The 24,666-nt window shown below is 40.6% G+C and overlaps 2 protein-coding genes across 4 annotated transcripts; one reads left to right on the top strand and one right to left on the bottom strand.

The window, feature by feature from the left end:
* Positions 1-716: 716 nt before the first annotated feature.
* Positions 717-10,193, bottom strand: LOC144072880 (uncharacterized). Of its 3 annotated transcripts, none has more exons than XM_077598248.1 (12): positions 9,758-10,193; positions 9,455-9,556; positions 5,962-5,995; positions 3,513-3,590; positions 3,300-3,439; positions 2,775-2,900; positions 2,646-2,691; positions 2,486-2,551; positions 1,958-2,412; positions 1,781-1,888; positions 1,368-1,446; positions 717-1,102 (listed from the first exon to the last, which is right to left on the bottom strand). In XM_077598248.1, exons 2-12 carry the CDS (start codon positions 9,539-9,541, stop codon positions 1,065-1,067), a joined length of 1,257 nt encoding a protein of 418 aa, XP_077454374.1. In that variant the 5' UTR covers positions 9,542-9,556; positions 9,758-10,193; the 3' UTR covers positions 717-1,064. The 3 variants fall into 3 exon arrangements, with proteins under 3 accessions (XP_077454374.1, XP_077454373.1, XP_077454375.1); XM_077598247.1 differs by having other exon boundaries at positions 1,368-1,449; positions 9,758-10,191; XM_077598249.1 differs by lacking the exon at positions 5,962-5,995 and having other exon boundaries at positions 1,368-1,449; positions 9,758-10,190.
* Positions 9,953-24,581, top strand: tex10 (testis expressed 10). The gene is made up of 16 exons (XM_077598246.1): positions 9,953-10,414; positions 10,750-10,954; positions 11,691-11,878; positions 11,948-12,268; positions 12,994-13,206; positions 13,295-13,547; positions 14,200-14,312; positions 14,468-14,715; positions 15,664-15,799; positions 15,907-16,076; positions 17,956-18,133; positions 19,667-19,889; positions 22,202-22,282; positions 23,060-23,247; positions 23,326-23,533; positions 24,275-24,581. Exons 2-16 carry the CDS (start codon positions 10,772-10,774, stop codon positions 24,389-24,391), a joined length of 2,820 nt encoding a protein of 939 aa, XP_077454372.1. The 5' UTR covers positions 9,953-10,414; positions 10,750-10,771; the 3' UTR covers positions 24,392-24,581.
* The last annotated feature ends 85 nt before the right edge of the window (positions 24,582-24,666 follow it).

Here is a 24,666-nt window from a genome sequence, read left to right as displayed (position 1 = left end):
TGATGATGGCAAGGCTTGTTGCACAGTTATGGTGCAGTTTCGATCCATGAAGCTTATCAGCAAGGCATTCAAACTCAGCAAAGACTTGCTCAGAGAATACGCGATTATAAAACTTCTTACTGATCATCAAATGAAAATCTTAGCTAAGGAAAACCGGTGGAGTAATGATACACTTTTTCAAGGTATCCTGTCAAGTTGCTTTTCCAGAGGAGCATCATTCCATTCTACAAAAGGAGAGTTCTAGACTCTGGACACGAGCAGTTTAGCAACAACAGGAGGAATTCCATTTGTTTCTTGTCAAGTTTCAGACATTTTCACACTTGTGTGCCTTGCAATATAAGTGACCAAGTTTATAAGATATTCAAGTCATGAGTCGTCACAGACTAACGTTCTTTGCGTCAGAATTTATCGGAGACTTTGTTCTTTGTTATAATCTTTACTCAGATGGTTTTGCCACAGTGCCTCAAGAGTTCATTTAACGATGCAAAAATAGGTTTTGTTTTGATTTGTCATTGACAATTTGGCTAACCATTTTCCACATTAGATACAATGGTAAAGACCAGTGGCACTGTTCCAGCAACAGCTACCTGAACCAAAACAAAGCAACACGCACATTATACTAAATTGGTTATTCTCTGCAAAGAAGGGAAGTCTGAGCCATAATGATGAGCGGATGTCAAACTGTTTTATACTGAGAAATGGTTAAGAGCAGCATCTAGTGGATTGGAGAAGAACATGGTCAATGCCATTTATTTATTTTGTTAAAGGTTTTTTTGTTTTCAAACATAAGAAATTAATGTCACGAGGGAGGCAACAAAATAAAGGCATTTTTGATTAGGTGTGCCAAGAGATTTTTTCAATTACAAATATCGTCAAGCAACATATTCTTGTGTCACAACACCAATTTACAATATAAAACCCAAAAACTGAAAGTCTATTGTATTTATTATGCATCAAAAAACAAACTTTTCAAAGTAGGCTTTGTACAAACTAAAGAGTCAAAGTTTACTAAAAAGTGTAGGTTAGGTACATGGTCAGTGTGAAATGTCTGTTTTTCGTCGTCTCTAGAATCGGCGCGGATCATCCATAAACTGAAATTGACCTATGGAGAAAAAGAAAAAAAAAAAAAAAAAAAAAAAAAAGAATATGGTTAACCTCCTAAGACCCAGACTCTTGCAAGGCATGCATTTTTATTTTCTCTTTGATATTTAGGCTAGGATGACCTGCTGCAAAAATCAAGAAAATCGGATTTAAATAAAAAAAAAATGTACATATGCACAAGTCATCATGTCTGGAGAACATTTTTAAGTAAAATTTCAATGGTGTCTTATGTATAGTGGAAAGATAAACTCTAACTGGTAGTGTACCTTTCGATAACGGGCGAGAGAATCTGTTCATGTTTCTTGGCAAATTGGAAGAGGGTCGCAATATGGTCTGACTGGGTCCCTGCTGAGAAGGTTGTGAAGATTAAAAAATAAACATGATAATCAATAGACAAGTTTTGGGTTAATTTCCAAAATGGACGAGAGGTAACTGGACATCTAGGTTGTTACTAATTGGCCGATAATCCGAAAAGCTTTACTGGTTCTACATTTTTGGTGCAGCGTTCCGATTGAGGTCAACTGCGGTGGGTCCAAGTGCAATCGGACAGAGTCATGTTGGTAACAACTCAAATTGGCCATCAATTGTCTTCAAAGCAGTGTCTCTGCCATCCCATAACCAATAAATCCAGTTGCCTCTTTTCAACATCTTTGGATTGTGATGAAAATAGCTTCCTTACATCTGGTGCTATAGTCTTGAGTCTGTACTCCATCAGAAGCTCGGTTAATTTCTGTGTCACCTTCAGTACCATCTGTGCATCGCTCTCATTTTCAATCTGAAAGTTTTCCTGAAAACAAAGTTTTCATTGGTTTAAACTGTTGATCAGAAATATGTCTGCATGACCTAAAGCACCTACCAGGTAATTAAGCACTGCATTTGGATTTGAATCATTGGAATCAAAGTCACTGTCTGGTAGCGTTTTGATGGGGCTTGACCTGTCAAATAGTCTCTTCATGGGCCTGTCCATTAAGCTTCCTCCCATCTGTGTCTCCTTGTATTGTTTAGGAAACCTTCCAGAGTCAAAGTGATCACGCTCATCATTTTCCCTAAAATCATCTCTCGACCCACGTGAAAATGGTCCAGGGCTCCTATCTCGAAATTGTCGCTCGGGAGAAAAACGGTCAAAGTCATATCGCTTAAAATTGGATGGCTTAAAGTCATCTTGAAAGGTACGCAGATCGGAGTCTTGGAAACGTCGCTCGGGTGGGAAGCGTTCCGAGTTGGGTTCATCATAATCATTTGTGTAATCATCGTAAGAGTCTTCATTAGGAGGCATTTCTTCACGAAAAGACTGGCCCTTGAACAATGGCGCTAAGAAACCAATGTAATGTTTAGTCAAACAAGATATTATGGGAAATACTTAGGTGTTCAGTAAATATCTCACCGGGCATCGGTCCTCTTAGCCTCATACTGTTTCCTAGCAAGGGTAAGGGCTTAGGTTGGGCAGTCCCTGGAATCAGACAAAAAAAAGTTCCTCAAGTGATATCGGGGATGCCAATAAGAAATATGATTTACTAAGAAAGGTTAATAGAAAAATAACTTACGGGCTCCTTTGAAAGCCGGTACTTTACATGGCTCTTTCATGATTACCTAAAAGAATTCAGAAGTGCATCATAAAAATGCTAGTTTATTTACATTTTTCAGATTTTAAACAGTTATAAGTTAAAACTTACCTTGACTTGTCCCATCCCTTCCAATTGCGCCACTTCAATTGTAATATCTTTAATCAACTTTCTCACACAAATGTCTCCAGGAGCATCTTCATTCTCACAAGGGACTTTTTCAGCATGAAATGCTTTCTGCGAAAGGCAACAAATGTCATTATGTTAATTTGTATTTCATTCATTTCTATGGGAAAAATTGATCTGAGATACGAGTAAATTGACATACGAGCTCAGTCCCGGAACGCATTAAGCTCGTATCTCAAGGCATTACTGTATGTCCAAAATGTACATTCGTGATGTTCATTTCATGTTACAAGTCTGCGACTATTTTCAGCCAATCAGGATTCAGGATGGAGGCGAAATTCTAATAGAGCAATAAGCCAAATTTCACTGGCCCCAGCCATGTTTCAGGCTTGGACAACTTTGGTTGAATGGTGAACCCACACAGCAAGAAAAGCAAGCAGTTACCCATTATAGTAAATGTTTGCTGGTATTCACTGTGAAAATGACAAATTAAAAAGCCAAAGGACTCACCAAGTATGTGAGATTATGTTTCCAGCTTCTCACATGAGCGATCATATCGTGCTGAAGCCGGAACACAGAGCAAAGTTTGCACTCGTAATGTGGTGGGACACTCTTAGTGGGGCTGCGGTACTCGTGCACATATTGAAGACCTGAAAACATTTGTTGATCACAATTTGAGTTTAGAGTCCTACAGTCCAGGTATATGGTATATGATTTGCTTACCCAGAGCAGTATTTGGATGCATTTCCAACACTTTCATCAATGATGGCACAGTCACCAACGTGTCAGCTTTAAAATATACTAGAAAAAAAGCCAAAGTGGTTGATGCAAGAACTAAACGACCGAATGAATACTGGATCAATAAAAGCAAAACCATTTAGTAAAATAAAAATTACATTGGGTTTCATATTGGCTTAAGGGCAGACACTTTATGGATGCGAGGAACTTCCATCATCATCTTTCATAAAAGACTTGTTGACAAATTAGAATAATACACTGTTCTTTTAATCAGTATTAAATAAAAACAGTAACCTGTTAACTCTGAACCACACGATAAAATATATATTTTGTAGTTTCAGGAGATGTCCGTTTCCTGGTACTATCAAGATGAATTGACTGAATGATGATTACAAATCCAAACTGTTGAAACCCTGGAGAGGACACCAGTATCCTGGTAACCACACTACGGCGTGATCCAATATCCCCTGGTGTCAATGGAGCACAGTGCAATGAGGATTTCTTTTCCTCAGATTCATGAGGCATGAATATATTGTCTTCTGGTAGATGCATCTGTAAAATTCAGGTTGCCGTTTTTTTAATTTATTTTTTTATAAGTAACCCTTTCCTAAAAAAAAAAACGGGCAAAAACAACGGTCACAGAATAATGAAAAGGCAACTGATGACTTCAGCAAAAAGCTGTTACCCACCCTCATTTCAAAAGGTCTTCAACGGTTCATTTCAAAATCTTTTTATGACCTATGTAAAACACTTCCTGGTATGCACTGAAGGTCCAATCGCACAATTTCTGGAGAATGACGATATTCTAAATTTGATTGCAGTGTCTATTTCAGTCATACATAATTCCAATACAATTGTAGCAACATTCAATTACCAACCTGCATTAGAAAATGACAAAAAAATTAAAACAGTCAAATATTAATATGTCACAGACCATTTAATTGGCTTAGGAGTAATCTTGCCGTAAAAAAATTAAGACGTCAGCCTCTGCCGGCTCCCGAGAAATATATTTTGATGAAAAAAAATCTCCACAACTCATTTAGAGAAAGCTTTTGTCGTCCATTATATCGACTGTAGGTGTTTAACATTTAAAAAATAATAATAATTTATGCATTTCATTGACATCTAGCTTGCACACAGGGGGATTTGTTTTATTATGCTTTATGTCATACAAAACCTGTGTATGCATAAAATTTGTATTCACACCTGAAGTAATCAATTTATATCCATACTTTAGTCTTTACGCCTTTGTGATATAACTTTAGCAGTGAATGTGCCAAAAGACAAAAAACAAAACCCACAAATAAATCAAATAATAAAATTAAGTGGCTGCCATTGACCATTGTCGCAAACGGCACTGAAACAATCTATGATTGCCTGCTCCCAGTAGGCATAATTAGTGTGATGGCATAATTAATTGCCATCTGAGGTGGCAGTGCCATACCAGGTGGCTCCACACTTCACTGCCATTGCTAGGAGCAAAGTTAAGTGCGCTAACCAGTGGGCTAAAAGACTGGGCTGCTAACCCACAGGCAAGCGCTACTCTGAAGGCAACCAAAAGTGAACATTATTTTGCAAAGTGAAAGCTGGAATACATTATACCAGTGGTCCCCACACGATTTGTCAGGACTGACCAGTAAAGATATTTCATGTTTTGTGAAAAGGGGGGGGGTTGAAGGGCTTTTGGGGATTAATGACGGCCAAGGACAGAAGTCGCCACAACCTAAGTGCATCTATGGGATGGCCTGTTCGACATACACAATGAGTGTATAGGGTTCAGTGCTGCAAACTGTGCACTGCTATTGCCTGTCACAATGCTTTATGCACAATGCACACGAGGCACCAGCGGCGTTGTGATTTCCGTGCTGATGGCTCATGTGAGACGATTGGGGTCAATCGCACACCAAGGCCCGTGGGCACAGCTAATAAAAAAACGTTTCTGAAACGTACTCAGTCAACTGCCATATTTTTGCAGGAAGAGCACATTCACAGTGAGTGCATAGTTGCAGCAGTGTTGACAGAGTGGGTGGATTACCGCCAAACTGAGTGGGTTACATTTACGGCATGACTGGGCTGGAAACTGTCCATCTGATCTGGCAACTGTGAGGTGCAGTGCACCCTTGGCTCCTGATCTCCACATTTGTTTATCGATGGCACCTCTTAAATGAGGTGTTTAAAATGGAAATAATTAGTGGGTAGGAATTGGATTGCAGGCCGCCGGTTGGGGACCGTTGCGTTATATGCACTACGTTGTTGACAGCTCTTTTCATCAGTATATTGGTCTCTATTGAGCTCTGGTACACAAAAGGCCTGACAGCTGAGCGTTTCACAGTGTGGTGGACAAACAACCACTCATTAACATAAAGTAGAGACAACATGGTCTCAAGGGTTATTATTCTCAGCATAGGCAATGTACCATGTATAGAAGACTTACCGATGTCAGCGGGGTACAGCGGGCGGTACTTGCCCTGTCAAGGAGGGAATAAGTCCACATGAAGGAGAGAGATACAGAGGAGTTAGTGACATTGTGAGGCGTAGCTGTGGGCTGAACTCCTTGCTACACCTAAGTATGCCTCGTCTCAATATGCCCCTACACGAGTACTGTCAGGGCGACAGATGTACTAATAGCCACACGTCAAAGCGAGTTCTCAGTAAGAATGCCATTGGGGGTAAGGTAAACAAATATGAGGAACCTGGTCAGTGGCTACAAAAAAAATCTGACGTTCACTTAATTCAGCTTTACTGCATACATTAATCCTATGGCATTTGTCCTCTTTTGGCATGCCTATCCCACCCTGTACTGGTCAGTAGTCAATAACTGGGTACATTAAACAAGATCTAACAGGAGAAAAGCAAAAATAACACGAAGAGACGAAAACTTTAGCAAAATGTTTTAACCATCAGGCAAATGTTCTGCCTTGATCGGGATGTCTATGTCTAAAGGTGGAATTCCAACCGCTTGATCGGTATCCATGTTGTAGGGGCAGCAGCATCTTCAGGGAAGGCCAGACCTTAACTCTCCCCAGGAGTGCCATCTAGCTACTCCAGGGAGATCTTAGGCTTTCCCAGGTCAGCCGTTAAGTATTGTGACCTGGGTTGATTCCAGTGCCTCATCGCAGTGGAATACAGCACCAGAGAGGCGAGTAGGAAGCATCCTAATCAGATGCCTGAGCCACATCACTGGGTTCCACTCAATGTGGAGGAGCAGCAGCTCTATTCCAAGCCCCTCCTGAACGACCAGTTGTCAAACCCTCTCTCTGGGTGAGAGCTTGGACACCCTATGGATGAAAATTCATTTCGCTTGGCATCTTGCTCTTTTGGTGATGATCAACAGCTTGTGACCATATGTGATGGCAGGAAGGTAGATCGACTGGTAAATATAGAGCTTTGCCTTTTGGCTCAGCTTTTACTTTACCACGCACGACCGAGAGATTGCATATCACTGCAAACGCTGCATCAATCCTTCCTGTCGACCTCCACTTTGTGAACAAGATACCAAGGTACTTAAACCCCTCCACTTGGAGAAGGGCGCCAGCCCTGCCCCATTCCATCTTTTTCCAGCTGAAGACCAGTCTCATATTTCGAGATTGCTTCACATTCATCTGTGAACTGCTCCAGTGAGTCTGTCCAAGGTTTTGAACAGAATCACCAATGGCAACCTTGGTGAGGTCCAGCCTTCACTTTTGGGGGGGAATCCGACATACACCCACAATGGGAAACAGATTTAACACTGGCCATACAGTACACACTTTAGGTACCCCATACTGGTCAAGCAAACACACACACAATCAGGATTCACAGAGGGGACAAGGTAAAAGTCCACAAAACACACGTAGGGGGTTGGGCAACCCCCATGCCCCGTTGAGTACACTGCTGAGTTTATAACTAGCTCCACTGTTTTGTTGCTGGGACGAAAACCACACTGCTCCTCCTGAATCCGAGATTTAAATTCCCAGCAAATCACCCTGACTAGTAGACCTTACCAGGGGAACCTTTAAGAATGACCCCTCTGCTGTTGGACCACACCATTTGGTTCCCCAACTTAAAACAATGGAACCACCACTCCGGTCTTGCAATCCAGAGACACTGAGATGCCCATGATATTGTCATACAAGACAGTGTCCAGAGCATTTAAAAACGTCGATTGATCTAATCCACTACTAAAATCCTGGCATGAGGAGCTTTTTAACCACCTCGCGGACTTCAATGTCCTAGATATGAGAGCCTGCAGGTTCTGCATCCTCATGTTGTATGGTGTGTCAGTGGAGTTGAGGTCATCAAAGTATCCAGCCCATCAATTCAATGCATCCCAATTCGAGGTCAGCAGTGCGCCATCTCCTCTATACAGAGTGTTGCTGGTGCACTGCTTTCCCATTCTGCGACACCAGATGATGGATCAGAATTCTTTGAGGCTGTCTGGAAGATGTTTTCCATTACCTCACCGAGCTCTACCCATGCAGGTTATTTTTGCCTCATTGACCAACAGAACTGCAGTATTATATTAAAACAATCCTGACTTTATTAAATAAAGGAACACTTATGACGTGCCTAACATCACGAAATAGTGTCCATTGTGAAATGGTCTTGGGGAAAACAATAACAGGCGCCAAAGTTACACGATGGCACAATTTTTCCACAACGGGTGATAGATATACTTTTGAATTTGTCAATATTACTTTAAAGTATATTAAACTGACATTTGGAAAATGAACAAAGTTGGCATGTTCAAAATACATGCATTGCATGGGAGTCAACTGACTGATGCATCTTTAAGCCTGTAATATGTCCGTTATGTTATTGAAATTAACTGAATGGCGATGTAAAATGGTATGTGAATGCTGTCAATACATTATAAGATGAAAATTTGTGTACATGTTAGGAAAAGTACAGTAGTTCCCCTCTTGTCAAAAGAATACATGTACACCTACTTAACCGGGGTGCAATTTGAAAACACAGCGTGTACCCATTTAATTTTATTAACTAACATATGTAGGTTGAAGACTACACATGTTGCATGTTCACGTAAACATTGCGAACTTTAGTGTGTAGTTTGGTAGCTTTTGACTTTCTGAATGTAATGCAGAAACAGTATGTATACCTGTCAATTCATACGTATTTAATACATTTTCTGATCATTTCAAATTGTGTACGCAGTATAACAGCTTTTATACGTGATGGTCACGTTTTAAGTAAGTTTTTTTGTAAAACCGATCTCATTTTACCCATTTCGGCTTCAATCCGGCTCGTCTCGGTCACTGCTAGCAGGCGAAAACATTGTCGAATGCTAATATTGTCATGCTTTCACACTTCTGCCCTTTTCACTATAGAAATATAGCGTGTCAGCAACCAATGTACCCAGACAGTCAAGCTGTCAGCGTCATCTACAGAATCTTGAATTTAATGCATGGTGATCAGATACCCCGTCCACTTTGGATTTTTTTTTTTAGACTTTTAAATGCGTTGTACAATTGTACAATATTTTTAATCGCTTAATAAGGGGAATTGCAATCATTAATAAGGGGAGCAATTGGCCGAGGATGACAGGTATGGGTATGATGACGCATCTTGATTCTCCATCGCCATGTGTTTATCTGACAACCAAACCCTTGGTTGAGGTCTTCGGTATTTTGATTCCGGTTACAGTACCAGTGTTGGCCACCAAAGTTACATGTGACTTCTTTAAGGCCAAATGGGCATTACAAAAAAGATGACATGCAAAACCACAACATATTTTTAATCCTACACTACGGCAAAACACCGATCACTTTGCAAAACGTACAATTAACAATTGGGGTGCTACACTTAATCGTAAAGTTTAAGGAACGTTGACTCCTCGTCTTGTGAAACATGTTTCTCAACAACTAGATGCTCGGGAAAATCGCATTCCCTTTTCGTAGTTTCGGCATACATCACCACTGAATACCTACCTTGCCGTACTTTAAGCTCGCTTTCCATAGCGGCCCTTGGTTAGGATTGTTGTCCATAAACCGGTTGACTGATGAGTTGAAAGCCATTTCTTCGTTTTTTCACTGAGAAACACGGAGCCCAAGACATGATAAGAGTTGGCACAAAAAGATAAAGTTATACAGTTATATAGTCATTGTGTTCTTTAGCAATTTAACTTCGTTTTGGGCCTAGACGAGCCATTTTGGAAGGCCGCATGAGTGATTATATAAAACAACTACAGCTCACAAAATAGTAATAAAACATTAGTGCAATACAACACCAACCTTACGTGACAAAGGCGATGCTAGTGGGCAATTATAATTAGCGTTTTCGCAGTCTTGAGGGTCTGGTGGAAAATGAGCAGCCCAAAACACACAAACTGGGGTTTCTTGGATAGGACCAGGATGGGGCTGGTTTAGTGCCTGTTTAAATTGTATTGGCGACTAAAATTCAATTAACTAAACACCAATTACCAAACCATTACGCAAAGAAATGATGTAATAAATATACATGCTCATTTATCAGTCCAAAAGTCAAGCTAAATTGAATTAAGGGAAACTCATTCATTTCTGACAGGCACTTATGAGGAAGACTATACGTTTACTAAAGTGTTGTAAAATAACTTTGCGCGCCAAATATTTTGGTGAATATAGCCACAGATCGGCCCTACAAATATCCCAATTTGAGTATTTGAACATTTCTTTTCGTATTTTGTAACAGGGACCAAAGAGGAATGTCGCTCATCAACCGTTCAGTTCCTAAGCTCCGCCGCCGGGCGGCGGCTATTTTGAAAAGAAGCGTACCTTCGGTCCAACAGCGATGAGCACGAGACAAAGCCAAAATATCAATTTATAGAGAAATCGCAGAATTTTAACTGCATTTAGACATCGTCGATTCTGACGAGATAATTCAACATTTTAGCAGACACACCTTTATCTTAGGTAAGTTGCTCAGTACACCCCGTGCTGGAATGACGCTCATGTTAGCTTGCAAATGCTAATCATTGTTGTACTTCAGAGTGAGCGTTGCATGTTTGATAGACATAAAATGATCTGATTGGGATGATCAATTGACATGATCATATAGTGAACATAATAACAATGTTCTTCGAGAAGTACTATTTCACATCATATCATATTTTCTACATTAATATTTAGATCCTTAAAATGATCTGATTGGGATGATCAATTGATATGATCATATAGTGAACATAATAACAATGTTCTTAGACAAGAACTATTTCACATCATATCATATTTTCTACATTAATTTTTAGATCCTGTGCAACATTTGCTAAAATGAAATCCAAGAAGAAGAAGAGACAAGATGATTTCCAGAAGGTGAAGTTAAAGGTGGGAAAGAAGAAGCCGAGAGCAGATAACGCCACCAATACCAACTTTCGCACCAAAGGGATATATCTCAGTGAACAATTAAAGAGAGATACCAGTGGTCCCACCACAAATCGGCAACTTGGCATCAATGTAAGTGCTTTACAATTGTCTCTTTGCAAACTTTTTTCCCCAGGTTTCCCAGGAATAAAACAAATCAGTGCATTTTTTCCTCATCTCATTTTCTGAACCGCTTTATCCTCATTCGGGTCACGGGGGTGCTGGAGCCTATCCCAGAGGCGGGGGACACCCTGAATCGGTGGCTGGCCAATCGCAGGGCACAGGGAGACGGACAACCATGCAGACTCACACCCATAGGTGGCAATTTAGAGTGTCCAATCAGCCTAAAATGCATGTTTTTGGAATGTGGGAGGAAATCGGAGTACCCAGAGGAAACCCACTCAGGCTCGGGGAGAACATACAAACCCCACAAAGGTGGACCGACCTGGACTTGAACCCAGGAGCCCAGAGCTGTGAGGCCGACGCGCTAACCACTCGATCCACCAGGCCGCCCTGCATTTTTCCTATTAATAATTGTTTCACTGAACTCAAAAAAAAAGTTTATTACTATAAACTTAAACAAAATTAAAAAAAAAGTTTATTATTATTCCGTCTCCTTGTGCCCTGCGATCGGCTGTCCACCGATTCAGGGTGTCCCCCGCCTCTAGCCCGGAGTCATCTGGGATAGGCTCCAGCACCCCCACGACCTAATGAGGATAAAGTGGTTCAGAAAATGAGATGAGAGATGAGTTTATTATATTTTAATACCTGTCCAGTAGTGGGCCATGTTTTGACAATATGTTTGTGCCTTTTATTCCCTCTTTTCCAGGACTTGTTGTCTCAGCTTCATCATTACAATGCCAATGTGAAGCACAGTGCCTTGTTAGGTTTAAAGGAGCTACTGTCAACAAACCCTTTTCTGCTAGAACAGCATTTGTCACGATTGTTGTCTGAGGTGGCTGCTGTGTTCACAGACAAGGATGCCAATGTTCGTTTGACAGCCACTCGAGTGCTCAGGTTGGGAAAAAAAATCTGATTGCGCCAGTTGTCATCTGCTCAACTAACAGCGACTTGTACTGATTACAGATATATCGCCCAGTCGGTACCTGCGGAACGAGTGGCTCCATTTTTCCCCCTCCTCAGTGCCCACCTATGTTGTGCCATGACCCACATTGAGTTTAGCATTCAAGAAGATGCCATGAAGGTCCTGGATGTGATGCTGGAGCACTACCCCGAGCTGCTTGCCGCACGGCCCGCTGTGCTCCTCACAAACTTCATGGAATTAATCTCCCACAGACAGAACGGAGGTAAAAAAGAGCTGGAGGGCAAGGGACAGAAATGGGCACTTTCCGTCAACCCTAGGAGGACCGCGAATAGCCAACACTGGCGCTTCTCTGTGCTGCTCAGGTAAGCCTTAAATGGACAGATAACACCTTCCCATCCCACCGGAAAGAATCTTATCTCATAAATTCATTTTGTTGATGCGTCATAGTGGAGAGGTGTTGTCTTTCCCTTCAGTCATTAAATGCTAGGTATATATATTTTTTACACCTGTCAAACCCTTATTGTCAATTTGCTAAATTCCAATGGCATTGTTGGATGTTTCGGTACACGGTCGATTGGTCGCCGGTCTTTTGGCCGCCGGTCTTTTGGTCGCCGGTCTTTTGGTCGCCGATCATTTGGTCGCCAGTCTTTTGGTCGCCCGGAAGGTTATTGATAATTACCATTTTAAATCATTGCTCAAATTCCCTAAATACAAACTGCGAATGACTATTTAGTCATACTTAATGCCCTATTAATTATTAGGCTAAAGAAAAGCTCCAAATTTCCCGGACTTTTATTGTTTTTTGTTGGAGAACTTGTTAAGACCCTGACTGACGTCCCTTCCTAAGGGGACAACTCATGTACATACAAACTCTTATACACTCACACGTCGGCTCAGTGAAACTGCTCATGGCCATTGTTGGCTTTTATTGATGCGTAGACCATGTTGTTTTAACTTGCGTGGTCGCCCGTTGTCGCGGTCCGGGCGACCAAAAGACCGGCGACCAAAAGACCACACACGGATGTTTCAGGTTTGGAGCTTTTACACCATTTTTCTTGACTCTTGACTTTGCAAACTTGTGTTTTAGACTTGGACGCTTTCTTCAAGCAGTAGTTGAGGAAAGACCAGTGGAAGAAGGCGACGTGTCAGTCCCTTCCCATGGAGTGTTTGGTTCCAGTGGCACAATTCGGATTACTCCTTTGAACGTAATCTGGGACGAGCTCATAAACAGTAAAACTGGAGTTAAAGTGTTTGAGCACTCTGGGAGCAAACCAAGTCCTCACTCGACATTTAAATTCAGGTATGATGGATGGCATGTCTCGAAAACCTTTCAGCTGACTGTGTGCAATGATCGACAATAAATTCTTTGTGCGTTGTCCTTTCTACAGACCAGATTCAGATCACTCAGGTGAGGCCTTTGAAGGTTTAGACTCGGCAGAGGCTGTGCAAAATTTTGCGTCCATGCTGGTTCCACTTTTGCTGGAGGTGTGGGTGGAGGCCAGCACCAGCGATTCTTCTTGGAACAACTCTGACGCCGGTCATCTGGTGACCCCGGACGCCTTGTCCGTAATGTTCCAGGTGTTGTCCATTTTTCAACTGCTCCGAAAACTGGCGCCACGGCCGGAGCATCAAGATGCACTGGTGAGAGAAGCAAAGCACAATTTCTGCAGAATGATGAAAAGTAAAATACAGGGTTCGTAGGGGTCCTTGAATCCTTGAAAATGCTTGAATTTTCAGAGAGATCGGAACAGCCCTGTAAAGCGCTTTACGGGTTTTGGTCAGGACAGAATAGTTTTTTAATTTTTTTATTGTTGTCGTGAACTACAGTTCCACATAAACATACATTGAAATATCATTTAGCTTAGAATTAGGTGGTGTGAGAGAACAATTTTGACCGTCCCAAACTTTTTACAAAGCGCATTAATCATGGTATTTTTGTCCGTGATCTGTGTGTCTCCGTCCACCGAACAGCATATCATCACTACTCCAGCACCTTTTTGCCACAAAATGCTAACTTTTGACAAAACACAACCCTTCAAATCAATGGGTTTCAGCATTGGCACTTTTCAAACTAAATTTCTCAAACCATCATTTAACACTTTGCAAGACATATACGTATGTACTTGTGTTTCCTTCCTTCTAAATCGTATAAAAACAAGCAAACAAAAAACCATTGGGTTAATGTTTAAAAGGTACTGAAAAAACTGGAAAATTGGGTTTTAAGGTACTTGAATTTGGCCTTGAAAAAAGTTCACAAACTCTGAACTGAGGATTTCTTTATCTTTCTTTCTAGGATGCCTGGTTCCGCAAAGAATACTTGGAAGATTTTAAGCAGCATTTTGTGAAAAACTTTCCTTACAGTCTTCATGATATACCCAAAACCAAAAAGAAAGTTAACACCAAGAGGTAAATGACTTTTCCTCTTCCTCTTTAAATCACCGTTACTATTGTCTTACATGATGATTAACAAACAATGGAAATAGTTGGATTAAAACTCATTCAAATGTAACATAAGACGCATGATCATTTAAGATTGAGGACTGAGACTCTCTTGTCCACAGGGCCAAGCAGACTGCAGCTTTCTCCGACTTGACCGTGGATCCCCTGGCTTTAAATATCACACTTTGCCAGGTGATGGTGTCTCTGAGTCAGAGGCAGGGAATCGGCCGAGAGGCGGACGGAGACTGGCTGACGCCCCTGAGGATGTTTGTGCGAGATACGCTCAGTGGCGAAGTCAAGCTCAGCTACAGGCAGCTGCACATGCTACTCGGCACTGTGTGGAAAATGATGCTTACACAAAAAAGCAAAAGTGAGTCTTGACTGCGTTAATTTACTTGTTGATTTAACCCTTAGACTGCCAAATGCGCATTGTTGTTGTGCTGCAAAGGGAAGCAACTGACTGCAATTGGTTTTGCATTTGTGGAAAGGTATCACACATGACTTACTGCAGTGGTGTTCAAACTTTTTTGCTCCAAGATCAACTTGTCAAGGAGTTAACCTTCCACGGTCTATCTTTTTTTACAGGCCGCTGACAAAGCTCAGCAATTATGTCATGATATACCTCGCATTAAACTATATCAACATATACGGGAGCAGCAGGGAACGGGGGTGAAAATCCACTCTGGATTCACGCTAAAGCTTACTGCGGACATGCCAAATTCATAAGAGCCTAGCTAAGGAAATCGACTGAGGGGACAGATCAATATGTTATTGTCGTGCGATCTACCAATAGTACCTTGGTCATCTACCAATAGTTCCTTGGCAATCTACTGGTAGATCACGATCTACCAATAGTACCTTGGCGACCTACCAATAGTTCCTTGGCGATCTACCAATAATTTCTTGGCGATCTACTGGTAGGGCGTGATCTACATAATAGGCACCCCTGCCCTACACCCTGTAGAAACAACAAATAATGTTAGAGTCTGTTAGGTGCTGCCATCTCTCACCAGCTTGAGGAAATAATCACCCTCCAAAAAACATTATACTGGTCTTTTTCAGCTTTTAAACCTACATGCAAGGCTGAATATACGATGCACAGCAAAATGAAAGAAAAATATTAAGCATATGAATTCTCTCAGACTGCTAATATTGCTATGTTTGAATGGGAAATGGTATCCACAACATAACGCAAAAGAAGGAAATAGACACTTTGTATATTATAAGTGAAATACATTTTTTTTGGAAGCATAAATGACACTTCTAGAATCCAATAGCAAATGATTCATGTAGCTATCCTACCTGTGTTGTGTTGCAGCATTGACAGAGGACCTGTTGGCAGCAGTGTACTCGTATTATCAGCAGAGACACCTGACACTGCAGGCCAGATCTCTCTTGCTGTCTTTCTACAGCAAAATTTACCTGCAGGAGCAGGCACATTCACACATCACCAGGTAAGTACGAATACTACACATCATATAGACATTTGCAGAATGACATCGTTCTTCAAATGCTATGCTAGGCTAATTAATCATATCTCTGGCTTTTGTTCACCCCGAAGGAGCAAAGTGCTCTGTCGCTGGCTGGCGTATCTCCCCGTGCAGTTGTCGCAGCTGGGCCACCGGAACCCCGCTCTGTCCGCGTTGCTCATCCAGTCCATCCAGGCTGCTGCTTCTCGAGGCCACAAAGAACTGCTCAGCAGTCTACAAGCGCAGGCCTGCAATCTTTACGGTACTTCATAAGAAAAAAAAAACAAAAAAAATACATGCATCCATTTCTTGTAATTTCTAGAAAGGGGCAATTAATCTGTGTGGCCTAGTCCAGCTAACTTTAAACAGATTTGGACAAACATTTATGTTCACTTGCAACTTGCAAGTGCCTTCAGGCCTTCAGTCAAGTCACACTAAGGGAGGCATATGTGCTGATTGGAAGTCTGAATATATACAGTACCTTTTACACATTCTGAACTCTGAATTAGTTAAATATGATGGTAAAGCTTTCATATTTGCGACTTGGGGGTTTACAAATTCAACACGACTAGGATTTTTTTCTTTTATTCCATGAAAATTTTGTTCTTTGAATCAATGTCAAATTACAGTTTCTTTGAGTTGAAAAGTTAATTTTTGACAAAAGTACTTATTTTTTTTGCCATTTTGTGGCATCTACAGTTAATTACAAACCCTCTTTGGGGTTTTAATATTACACAAAGTTTTCACTAACAAACACCTTGTTTCCTTTCCATCATACATATTTTGTGCAAACGTATCCGGGCAACAGAACTGGTTCTCAATCTTGCTAAAAGTACCAAACCCTGAAATTTTCATATGCACATGATTGAACCCTTCATGATTAGAAAAAAAAAAGAAATCATAAAAGTTATGTTTTTTAGTGCAAAAACCGACTGACACAAAATTTGTACCAAAATTTGGGTTGACATTAACAAACTACTACTAAACATGAAATGACTCCAATAACAGCAGTGCGATACACACATAAAATTTAACTGTTGGAAAATTCTAGACTGTCCGATATAATTTTTACTCCAATTTATTTTTATGATTACTGTTTTATCTTCGCACCCACATGTTTTTGGTCCAGGACTGTCCACCCTGCGCATCTTTTAAAATTTGGCAGACCAGTCTGCACCAACATATGCTTACTGTGTCCTAGAAGACACCAATAGATAATGGCACTTCCTTTGCGCAATCGGTTTAGAGAAGGGCATTCCTCTTAATTGTTCCTCCACAATAAAACCATTTTAATAATACTCAGGGTTGTGTAAGGAAACTTGTCATGACTGACTGGTTGGATCGAATTGGATAACTTTATTCATTCTGTATTTGGGAAATTTCATTGTCACAGTAGCAAGAGGGAGAGAATGCAGATACAGCAAAATACATTTTAAACATAGATAAATAGGTAATAAATAAGTTAATAAATAAATGAGCGAATAAATAAATATATACATACATAAATAAATAAGCTAATAAATATATACATCAATATATAAATAAATAAGAGAATAAATATATATATACATAAATAAATAAATATATTTAAATAAATGAGAGAATAAATAAACAAATATATACATAAAAAATATAAATAAATAAGCTAATAAATAGATACATAAATATATAAATAAATACATATAAATATATAAACAAATAAGCGTGTGGCTGAAATATATATATATATATATATATATATATAGGTTATACAATATTTCATGGTTATACAAGACATTAGATAAAACGCCTCGTAATGCAATCCTTTTTTTTATTGTACAATGATTAGTGAGTGATTCTGGGACAAGGAGGAGGAAGAGAAGCAAAGGGGTGGTGCTCAAGGGTTCTGATAGTAACTGTTGGCAATTCCCCAACACAAGAGTTCTTTTGTCTGTCGGCTTCTGACATCAGCATGTGCGTCAGTGAAAGACAGACCCCACTCGTATACGCACAGGCGCATTATGAGGGCGTTTAAAGCTGTCACTGGCACGAACTAGTTTGGGTTTTCTTGGTATTGTAGAGATTTTTCCTACAGTGGCTGCGCGTGACGCCGTTTATTAACTGTCGGCATGACGTTGGCCGTCTTTGGTTTTCTCCTACAGACCCACAGGAAGGTGCTGTGGTTCTTCTGCCGACTGAGTGCCAGCAAAAAATGGTGCAGCTGCTTTACTTCCTACCCAAGATGCCCCGCGCTCTCTTGGCCAATCTGAGCTTCTGTTGCAGCAACGGACGAATTTCTGCTGGCCTTGCCGCCACTCTCATTCGTATCATACACCTGAGGTGAGCTTGTAATTTACACAGAAACAGACAAACGCTTGCTTCATTGTTTTGGAGCTCGGCTAGAATGTCCCATCTTAAACACACTATTTTATGGAACACAAGACAAGAACATGAGCAGGCCTTTTTACTAGTTAACGCCAAATGTCCAGTTCAGCAAGTACCTCGATGACTTGCGCAAAGTCAGTTTGAATTTACACAACTGGCCATTTCGATTCATACATAACTGGTTTCCAGAGCATCATCTGGCACCTGAAGTGGTTCTTTTCTCCCGTTAGATGGCAGTAGTGCACTGTCAGGCTTCCACAATCTGCTCGCCTTTGACCATTTGATTCGTTTCTGGTGTCAGTAGGTCAACATTAACACATTCTCCAGGGAAGAGGTAGCCTCAGTCCAGACAGAATTTGCAAGAAGAGACACAAAAAGCTCTTTTTGGAAGTGGAGTGGAATGCAATGACCGCCACTTTCTGCATTCTCATTTTGGCCTTCCAACAACACAATGTTGTGCGTGATGTGATGTCTTGCTCCCGATCGCTTCATTTTTGCGTGAGTGTGGGGAATTGGGGATGATTTCATAAGTGTTTGATCTCATTTTGTCACTTCAATTGCAAAATGAAGCAGAACGGTTTAAAAAGCGCTAAATCTAAATTCTAAACGCTCTTAAGGAATCTTGTCCTCAATAGGGTCACAATTTTGAAGTAGAAAGGAGTACGCCACTTACTTCTCTGTATGTTGCAAGTTGCTAGTAGGAGAAGCAATTAAAAAATAAAGGTGCTTTTGGGTTTGACTGCTGTTTTAGCAATTTTTTAAAAACAACAATTCTTGGGTGAGGAATCCATTAGTCATTCTAATATCTTCTTTATCACGTCAACATTTTCAATATGGAAAACAAACCGGATAGGGGCTCTCGAGGACCGGAGTTGGTCACCCCTTAGCTAGATGGAGATCTGCTAAAGTCAATTTCATCCAATGATTAAGCCATACTGATTCACATATATAAGGCGCATCAGATTATGAGGCAAGCTGCTGACTTTTGAGAAAAAAAATTGTCCTTTAGTTGCGCTTTATAGTGCGGACAATACGGTATTTAAAGTTGGGTCTGACAGCTGTTTTGAACCATTTTTGGGTGCAGAATCCAAAACTCATCTCAGTTTTATTTCTTCTACAGTTAACCTTTCTATGTTGTTACTTAGAGTTGTGACTGAGCATATCGAATTGGCATCATATCATCCCAATCTTGTTTTTACTACACAAATATGTATAGTAAAAAACAAATAGACTTGAATAATTATTGCATTCATACTTGTTTCTTTTATATTTCATTGTATGGCAATACAGGAAAATGTTTTTTTTAAAGCTAAAGTGTCATTTTTTTAAAGAAAGCTGTCAAGAAATTAATGAAACAGAAATTGCGTTATCCATTGTTCGGCGGTACATTGTAATTGGAGAAATTGGTCCCCATGACGATGCTGATAAATCCCAAAAAAATTAATCTTAAATAATTATTCAGTCAGTTCTACGACTCTACTCTACCAGGTCTTCCCTGGGTGGCTGGTCAGTGGGAAGCAAGGAAGCAGCCTTCCAGGACGTGGACTACATCAGCTTCTTGTTCTCCACCCTTACCGGATTCTCGTGCGACCAGCTGGCCTCTCTGCAGCAGGCTGCCGACACCAGAGTGACGGCCCCCTCTCCCCTGTCACCCCTGAAGCTTCACTGCACCCCTCTAGATCAGTTCACGCACCACTGGGACCTAGTGGAGGTATTTATATCACCATAATCATTTGCTAAAACTCGGTCCATCTTGATGCAAGTCCATGTATTGAACCGATCGATAGATTATATCGGGCGACCTTTCTAGAAAGGATAATCACCAAAACACTGAAAATAAGTTATCCGATGGCTGATCTTGAAAAAATCTCATATATTGACCCAGCATATGGGTCGACTTTACGTTCAAAATACAATACTTACAATTTTAGTACCTCTAAGATTAATCAGCAATGTAGAGTCGAGTGCAGTATATTTTTATAATACAGGATTAAACATGACAATACAATTTTTCACGTTACGAAGTGTAATATGAAGTTTTTTTGTCCCTTTTTGTGGCATTTTTCCCGCCTTAAGGCATCTAGAATTTTTTTCGCATGGCCAAAAAGTTCCAAAATTCAAACATGGCGGTCGAAGTGTCTCATGTTATTGGTCGGCGTCACTACAAGTGCTCATTTCAAACTTTAATTCAATAAATATAACAATAACTTGTTTTGCCCACCTCACGACGATTTTCCCTTACAATCTCAACTCCGGAACGGATTACTGTCGTAACTGGAAGGTCCACCACTACTATTTTTTACCTTGGTGCTGAATGAGGTTTCAGAAATAAATTCATATAAATGTACTGTTATGTGCATTTAGATTGTTTTTTTTTCCAAAGAGACATCCAAAAATCGCAAAATTGCAAAAGGTAGTATCGGGATTCATCGGGATCGAATCGTTAGCTGTGAATTGTGATTATGATATGAGGCAATTTAGGACTCTACATTATTGCCCCTTTTATTGTTCATATCCTAAAATTGCCCAGCACTAAGTGGAAGTGTATGTCTTTCATATTCTTCTATAATTCTGAACATTAAATTAAAAAAATGAAGTGAAAAATATCATACCTGTCAATCTCTGCCGATAACTGCCCTTATAAATGATTATGATTCCCCTTACAAACCCCCCAAAAACCTTACAAACACCGTACGAGTCGTATGGTGTTTGTAAGGTTTTTGGGGGGTTTGTAAGGGGAATCATAATCATTTATAAGGGCAGTTATCGGCAGAGGTTGACAGGTATGGAATATTTCAATTTATAAATTAAAGAAACTGTTGATATTCTAGACAGAGGTAGTCTGACCCCCAAGACTTTTCTGCATCTCACACAAGAAGCTGTGAGCCTTCTGAAACGGGGAAGTTTTATCGTAGCGCGCAGCTTGGAGACGCGTAGTTATTGGCCATTTTGGACATGGACGAGGTCTAATGAGAGCCGGTGGCGTGATGGGAATGTGACATTTCCGCAGTGAAATTACAGTTAACGTAGCCGTGCCCCGGGGCAAGTCTGCATATGGGTGGGGGGCCGGGGGTTTGGGTGGGGGGGTGCCTTCTAATCACTAATTCAGCACCTCAATTAAGGCTTCAGATCCCGGCTCTCTCATTTGCCTGTCCGAGTCAATCACAGCCAAGAGGAGGGAAAGGATGGGAAAGGGGGGGATGGCGGTGGGGTGCGGTCGGTGCGAGGCATTAAGGCAGAGACCATGTCAGCCGTGCTGCGACTAATGAGACAGGATTGTTTCTAATGACGTGGAGAATGTCAACAGGTGCGCCACCCTGACAAATGCTGGCATTCACACTTGCGTGTGATTTTTATATGAGAAATTTGATTATTAGGTTTTGAAAGAAATGAGGATTAAGTCCGTAGAGAGCATGTTACATGTGTACAGGACAAGTTTCACACAAAGTTCCAATGAATTTAGGGTTGGCGGTTTCCTCAATACATCGCACTAGGTTGGGAGACTGTGGCCTATTGGTTGATTATTATTATTATTATGTTTTTAATTATTTAATTATTTTCCACAGGCTAATGAGATGCATAATTACGGTATGATTACAGATGCATTTTATGAACTTAATCTAAACCATTTTAAAATAGACACATTCACACACATTTAATGCTTTCTAAAAAAAAAACACACCGCCATGTAACTTTATGTACTGGGTGACTTAAAAATAGCAAGTCTGTTAAAAAACGCAGTTTGGATTTTGTTTCTTTAATATTTCATTTAATTGAAAGGAAAACACTATAAAAAAGCAGTGATTGGATTCCATCATAATTTACAGTCAGCTTTGTTTAGGTTTGCCTTTATGTCGATTTTTAGCATGGCTGATGTGGGGCCTAAGCAAAGGTCGCACTGGTGCAGTATCGGTACCATATCCTTGGTAAATGGGTATAATTACAGCGTTACCAAACATGTTTTTATTTTTACTCTGGACACTGGACGCCTTTATGTCAATATTGATGTTCTCCATTTTTCAGGAAGTGTGCCAGCGTCTGGAAACCCTGGGTTCAAATACTCAGTGCTTTGACATCTTGCAAAATGGCATCTTGGAATACATGGTGAGGAATAAGTTTCTATTGATTGTTTTTTTCAGCCTCTAAAATGATCTGCAACTTAAAGAATTTAATATGATTTTTCATTTACTGGTGGGAATTGATTCACACCAGTCTTTTTGTGTTTATTGGTGCAATGTTGTATTGCATCGTTTTTTTTAAATTTATTTAAGTTGAAACGAAAAGGTCATTTTATATGTCCATTTAGCAATATTTTTGTTCTACAAAACAGTTTTAGTTTTCACTTTAATCCACGTGGGCTACCAAGAATTCACCATTCCTTTAGATCAGGGGTGTCAGACTCGGGTTGGTTCGCGGGCCGCTTTAACGTCAACTTGATTTCACTTGGACCATTTTAGATATAATATTTAGATTTTTTTAAATAAATGGATTAAAAGAACTGGATTTAAAGCTCTGAATATTCAGTTTTTTATAGATCTAAAACAATGTTTATTTTAGCTTTTTTCATATATTTTTAGATTTTACAAAATGGCTTTTTAACTAATAACAGAAAAAAATGATTAAAAAAATTACAATTATTGATTTAAAAGGGGGAAAATCAGGAAATGTAATATACATCTATAGTCTTCATTTTAATTTGATCCTAAAACAGAAAATCGGCACTCATGATTTACTTTCCCGGGCCACACAAAATGATCCGGCGGGCCAGATTTGGCCCCCGGGCCGCCACTTTGACACGTGCTTTAGATACACATTCCGGGAAACGTTAAATTATTCCTCATTTGGAACTTGCTGGAAACTCACTGTCCAATTGCGTTTCAGACCAAGCTGCGAGTGGTGCCCGACAGCCTGGCAACGGCCCTCCTCGTTGCCTTTCCCAGGCTAATAGACATGTCGATCCTGCCCGTGGAGGCCGTCTTCCGCTTGCTGTCGCGCTGCTGCCTCAGCCTCCTGACCCTGCTCGTCACTCAGCGTCAGGAATCGGCGATGGCGCAAGAACAGCACAAAAGGTCCCGCGTCCCGCCGACGCCTCGCTCGTCAAAGCGGCGCCGCTCTTAACACATTGTCGTCATCCGCCCCGCTCGCAGAGAGGCCATTTGGGGCGCGTGCGTGGTCTCGCTGAGCACCGTGCCTCGCCTGCTGAGGATGGTCCTGCAGCTGCGCGTGAGCGATTTGAGCCAGGAGGAGCTGCCCCAACTGGGACAGATTTTGTCCATGCTGATGCAACACACGCCATTGCAACACCAGCTCGTGGCCAACGCCAGTCTGCTGCAGGAGCTCATCCAACATCTCACGGTAAAACTGAGGGTGTCACATCCATCTTTGTGGAGGGGTAAATCAGAGTAATGGTTTCCTTCTCTGCTCCAGTTAATAATAGCGAATCAAACACATAGCGATGATCAAATTAATTGACCGCTCTCTTATTATTTTGTACCCTGACAGGGTACTCATTTTAATTCACTGGCTACTGTTGACGACAATAGAAGTCCAATCCGTTACATTTGGGTTCTTTCATTCGGTCAAAATGGATTGGACATCTATCACCGTCAATGGCACTGAAAGATAAGCATTAGTTTAAATTGGCAATGGCTTGTAATGAATACCATAACGTATAATTTGTTTTCTTTTTAAATTATTGTATTAATTTATAGTGATTGAAAAGTAACAAAACAAATACATTGTCTGTTTTTCATTGGATTTTCATTTTCAATCAAAGTAAAAAAAGACAGAACAATCTCTGTAGTCCTTAAGCTTTAATTAAGGTCTATGGAGCACACAAAATAAAGTGGCGGCCCCGATTTGGCCCCTGAGCCTTGAGTTTGACACTTATGCGGTAAAACATCATACATGGCCACAATCAAATGTCAGAAATGACCAATCCAAATCCTCCAGAACTATAAAGTGAGGTCACTCCCCAAATTTAGTAATTGACACCCTTAAAATAAGCCTTCATTAATAGTTCAAACTTAGAATACGAAACAAACTACGGTATTGCCTCGACACACAACGGTGCAACTTTTCTGTATATATTTGCAGAGGAACTCCCGTGGCCCGACCAGGCAGCAGTGGCTGATCGACCTGCTCTACTGTTACGGCGTCACCGTGGCACACGGTTCGTCGTCTCAACGAGGAAATCTCCGAGACGTGTACTGATTGCATACGCGTGTAACCATCATGTGTCAATTAGGACGCCCCCCCACCCCCCAAAAAAAACAATCAACCTTAAAATTGTCCTCAAAACGGTTAATAAACAGTGGGTTCTTGTTTGTGTAAAGCAGATGTGGTGACAAAATCCTAATTGTGCTTTAACCTGCTTTCTGTCTGGAACACATTTTTGCTGTTTACTGCCAGGTAACTTTTTTTTTCAAGAAAATAAAAAAAACAAGATTGAAAAATAAATCGTTTTCACAGAATTTTGTGTCCAATAA

The sequence above is a fragment of the Stigmatopora argus genome, chromosome 4 (assembly GCF_051989625.1).
Source record: "Stigmatopora argus isolate UIUO_Sarg chromosome 4, RoL_Sarg_1.0, whole genome shotgun sequence".
In the NCBI taxonomy this organism is placed as follows: Eukaryota; Metazoa; Chordata; class Actinopteri; order Syngnathiformes; family Syngnathidae; genus Stigmatopora; species Stigmatopora argus.
Note: the sequence above shows the minus strand (reverse complement) of the source record. Positions and strands in the feature narration are given on the sequence as shown.